This window comes from Contarinia nasturtii, unplaced genomic scaffold (genome assembly GCF_009176525.2).
Source record: "Contarinia nasturtii isolate CC-2019 unplaced genomic scaffold, AAFC_CNas_1.1 Cnas_scaffold_2546, whole genome shotgun sequence".
Classification (NCBI taxonomy): Eukaryota; Metazoa; Arthropoda; class Insecta; order Diptera; family Cecidomyiidae; genus Contarinia; species Contarinia nasturtii.
Genome location: NW_022199867.1, coordinates 149,518 through 154,028, shown reverse-complemented (window position 1 = coordinate 154,028; position 4,511 = coordinate 149,518). Strand labels below are relative to the sequence as shown.

Sequence of the window (4,511 nt, the reverse complement as noted above, 5' to 3'; positions counted from 1 at the left end):
ACAAAACAATGCAAAATATTATTTAAAAAAAGTAATTATCATTGTAATAATAAGCGGAATAATGTCAATTCAACAAACATAGCCGAAAGTTGATTGCTATGAATGAATATCAAATATTCACGACGATGGAGATAACGAAACAATAACGGCAAAAAACTCACATAAACACAAAGAAAAGTAGACAATAACCGACGCTTAAAATGAATGAATGAATAATTAAACTTATTGAAGTTCTAACACCCATGCGCTAATACGTCAAAGCGTGGCGCACGTGAGCGACAATGATGAGCAGTGATAAATAACTAAAAAAAAATCAGTAATCATGTTGTGAAATGAAGAAATATTTCCCGTAAGATATTACTTAAAAAAATTATACCTATTGACTAGCTTCTTTTGTTGTCTGTGATTTTAACTCTTTCGCATTTTCTGAAATAAAATTATTTGCTACCAATACAAACATTTGGGTCGATTAGTTTTTTTTTCACAATATCTATAGATTTTATTTTTCACTAATTATGTATAATTTGTAATATGTCTAAATGCTTAAATGAATAGTAAGAATTAAGAAGACAAAAGAAACTTATTTTCTGCTGCCTAGAAGAACTGAAAATTTGCTAAAAAAATGTCACCATGAATAAACATATGATAATACTGAAATCTTATATTTTTTCCATTTGTGAGCGATTTTCATCGATTCTTATCACATTTTAATTAAAACACAAGAACAACACAAATCAATTAATGCGCACCGTTTCGTGAAAAGAAGACTGTTTCATCGATAAAATTAAAACATTATTATAAATTTTTTTGAGAGTTTTGTGGCTTATTTACTTCTTGATTTCTTACTTCTTCTATTCTATTTTTTGAGGAATATTTATTTTATTTTATTTGTTCATTTTTCTTTGATGCCAGTGCAATCATTTTTGGGCCTTTTATATTTAAATCGATTTTTTCGTTTTAATGTGAGTGTATATGTGTGGAATGTTTTTTTTTCGAATCGTATTTATTAAAATTTTGTAGTGTTTTCATTGAAAATATAAAATAAAACGTAGATTTTCTTATGATTTCTCAATATATATATATAGTATGTTACATAGAAATTATTACTTAGTTTTTTTTTCTTGCTCTAGAATAATAAAGATTTTCCGTTACATTCTAATAAATTATGGTTGTGTTCATATAGTCTGTTGTCTGCGTCCTCTGAAACTACCATTGTTTTTCTTCGCCATCGAAAGTGTTCCTACTTGAATTAATTTTAAATAAATTTAGATAAAATATTTGGATAATACAAAGGGATTTTTTTCATCTAATTTTTTTCATTTTTTTTTTGTTTAATGTTAAATTTGTCTCAAGTGTGATTGGTTTTGTGTGCAATAATAATTGTTAGAATAATGATAATTATTTAATTTTAAGAATCAATTTTTATGCGGGATTCAAAGACTTTTCACCAAGACCAGCAGACTGATGGTAAAATCTGTAAATAGCGCAGTCTTGTGGATAGTTTTTAAGCCTCGAATAACAATAATGATATTTACTTTGTTTGTACAATGTTTTCCATAACGTTCGACAGCAAATGACAACAACGATGAGAACATTTCACGTATGGATATTGCTATTTTTCTACTAATGTTTTGTATGGATGGTTTTTTTTTTGAAGATCATGAGTGCTGATGAATATCATCCAAACAAAACTAATGTTCTCTTGCGGGATTTTTACTCTTTATTATTTCATATTGTTCAATTAACAGTCAAAGTGGGTTTTAGTAAATCACTTGTACCGGTCTTCGTATATCCATAACATCCATATTTGATGTGTTTGTGTTTCCATTCGTTTGATTATTGTGGCTACCGTTGCCAATACCAGGACTTGAGCCGGGAGATGTAGATGATGTTGATGACGTATAAATGCTGCTGGCTGCATGTGCAGCATACAATGGAGCTGCGGCGGCTGACATACCCGAATAGATGCCCGAGTAAAATGAACCCAGTGAGGTTGGAGGTAGCTGTGGCGCTTTTTGTGCTTCTAATGCGGTTGGTTGTACTGTGCTTGCATTCTGAGATTGATGGAACTTTGATAATGTTAATGGGTCGAAACCACTAAAGTATGGATACTGTTCGAGAGCATGCGATGGTGCAAAATATGGTGGTACTGATAGCTGATGAAATGGATTGTATGTAGCGCTTATGTGACCTTTGCCAGTACTTGAAATTCCCCCCAAACTCGATAAACCAACCGCACCATTTGTAGCTGACAATGGATTCTTTGGCTTTCTTCTTGGCCGATATTTATAATCCGGATGATCTTTCATATGTTCGGAGCGCAAACGTTTCGCTTCATCAATAAATGGACGCTTATCATCCTCAGTCAGAAGTTTCCATTCGGCCCCCAAACGTTTTGAAATTTCGGAATTATGCATTTTTGGATTGTCTTTGGCAATTTGACGACGCTTCAAACGAGACCACACCATAAATGCATTCATTGGCCGTTTGATGTGACCATCACCGCCTGGAGACATTTGAACACCAGTTAAATTATTATTTGGTGGTGATTGACCCATACTCGATGAGTGAATCATACCATTTGCCGACTGATAATTGTTTGGTTCACGTTTAATTGACAAATGATCGTTCGGTGATTGCGACGGTTGCGGCGCATAGTCACCATGTTGTGGCATTTGTAATCCACCTGGCAGAAATCCATAATGTGGATGTGTTGCCATCATCATGATATAGAAATTTTTCAAATTGAATGTTTGTATTTCAAAAATATAAAACCAGAATTATTGTTTGACAACACTTTTTAAAAACTAATTCGTTTTGAGTTCTTGAAATTGTCACGTAATTTTTATTTATACTCTTGAATTTTTTTGTAACTTTATCTCTTTGCACAACTTTATCTTAGTTCTAATATTTTCAAATTTCGTTTTTTATATCACAATTTTACACATTTAAATTATTGATTTAGGTTCTGATATCTTCAAAATTATTTGTTACTGCAAACTATCTTAAAAAACTTCAAATCAGAGCACAATTCAATTAGCATAACTTATTTGTAAAACGATAGCTCAGGATAAAATCCAATAACGAAATATTTGTCCGTTTATAAAAGTTTATCGCCTTTGGAAATATTTTTCTGAGCTCACTTTATATTTTTGTAGTCGGACGAGTGTTTTTATTCATCGGAAATGTATATTTTTATTGAAAGTATTGTTGATTTGTGCTTCTCAATGCACATACAATAGTTTTATTACTTTTTATCTTTTGCTGTAGTGTCTGTTTTCGTTTTTTTTTCTATTTTATGTTGTGTTATTTTTTATTTCAATATTTGAGCTGTTGTGATGTGTTTTTCTTGTGTCTTGATCCAAAAAAAAAATTATGTGTGCTTACTGTTTGAACGTTTTTCTGTAACTGATTGAACAATAAAAAATATCTCGTTTACCTTCTGTTTTCCAGCGTTTCACAAAACAACATTAACACATAACGATGCACGCACACTCTGACACGCAATCATACCCAGCGCACTAATACTGTTACACCAACAAACACACCCAATATTGTTCTGTATTCACAATCCATTTTGGCTACGTCGTTGGTCTCTTTTTCGCTCATTCTTCACTCGTGATCGTCAATGGAATGATTCCAATATGTTTGGTTTGTATATGTGCATTCGTTTTATTATGATCATGATACGTATTTTGAAATAAGGAATCGTACTCGGAATTCGAACACCAATAAAACTAAAACATTGATCCTGATCTCAGTAAAAAGTACGAAATATATTCTCTACCGTTTAAAAAAAGTGTTAAAATTATAGGTTTGCAAATAAGAAAGTTACCAAATTTGGCTAGAAACATTCTGAACGAATAAAAATTGCTTTCATTGACATAAACATTTTAAGTTATTTGTAGCCTATGATAATTGCTGTACAAACAAAGGCCACACAATACGCAAAGAAACAAACGAGAAAACAACATTCAAGTTTTACAATAGAGCAAAAGAGGAAAGAAATAGGCAATGAGTGATATTTTTTGTAAAAAAGAATGGGGAAGTCTTTGTACATATCCACCACATGCGTGTAAGGTCAATCGAATGTTACAAAGTGCTATCATTTGAGCCCAGCTCTCAACTTGGTTGGTGCGCTCTCACTGAGTGCTAAGATTTACTTCATATATGTGTATGTGTGTGTTGAGCATTTGTGTGCACGCTTTCGACAGAGAGCAGAGTATCGTTTCAGTGGATAAACAAGAAACTGGCTCCGCCTCTTAATATGGTTTCCATTCTTTTAACAGTAGATTGGTGCTCTGCACTGAGTTTGTTCGTATGTTCTTCGCATATTTATAACACGCCTTTGTTTCTATACAAGAACGAATCGCAACAGCAAGTGTAGGGTGGAATGAAATATGCGTGAGCCGATCCATCTAGTTAATGGAGAAAACGCGCTTTTACAAACCCGTTCATATGTTAAATCCACCGCAGTCATTGTTCATGGTTGGTCGTGAATGCCTTCATAT

The 4,511-nt window shown here is 32.5% G+C and overlaps 1 protein-coding gene across 2 annotated transcripts; it reads right to left on the bottom strand.

The window, feature by feature from the left end:
• Window positions 1–579: 579 nt before the first annotated feature.
• LOC116348591 (SOX domain-containing protein dichaete-like) lies at window positions 580–3,383 on the bottom strand. Of its 2 annotated transcripts, none has more exons than XM_031779639.1 (2): window positions 1,536–3,383; window positions 580–1,243 (listed from the first exon to the last, which is right to left on the bottom strand). In XM_031779639.1, the coding sequence occupies exon 1, from the start codon at window positions 2,724–2,726 to the stop codon at window positions 1,761–1,763; it is 966 nt and encodes a 321-aa protein (XP_031635499.1). In that variant the 5' UTR covers window positions 2,727–3,383; the 3' UTR covers window positions 580–1,243; window positions 1,536–1,760. The 2 variants fall into 2 exon arrangements, with proteins under 2 accessions (XP_031635499.1, XP_031635500.1); XM_031779640.1 differs by having other exon boundaries at window positions 580–1,240.
• Between the last annotated feature and the right edge of the window lie 1,128 nt (window positions 3,384–4,511).

Bases quoted from the DNA above. Each gene is read 5' to 3' on its own strand.
- LOC116348591 (XM_031779639.1), bottom strand. From the start codon at position 2,726: ATGATGATGGCAACACATCCACATTATGGATTTCTGCCAGGTGGATTA.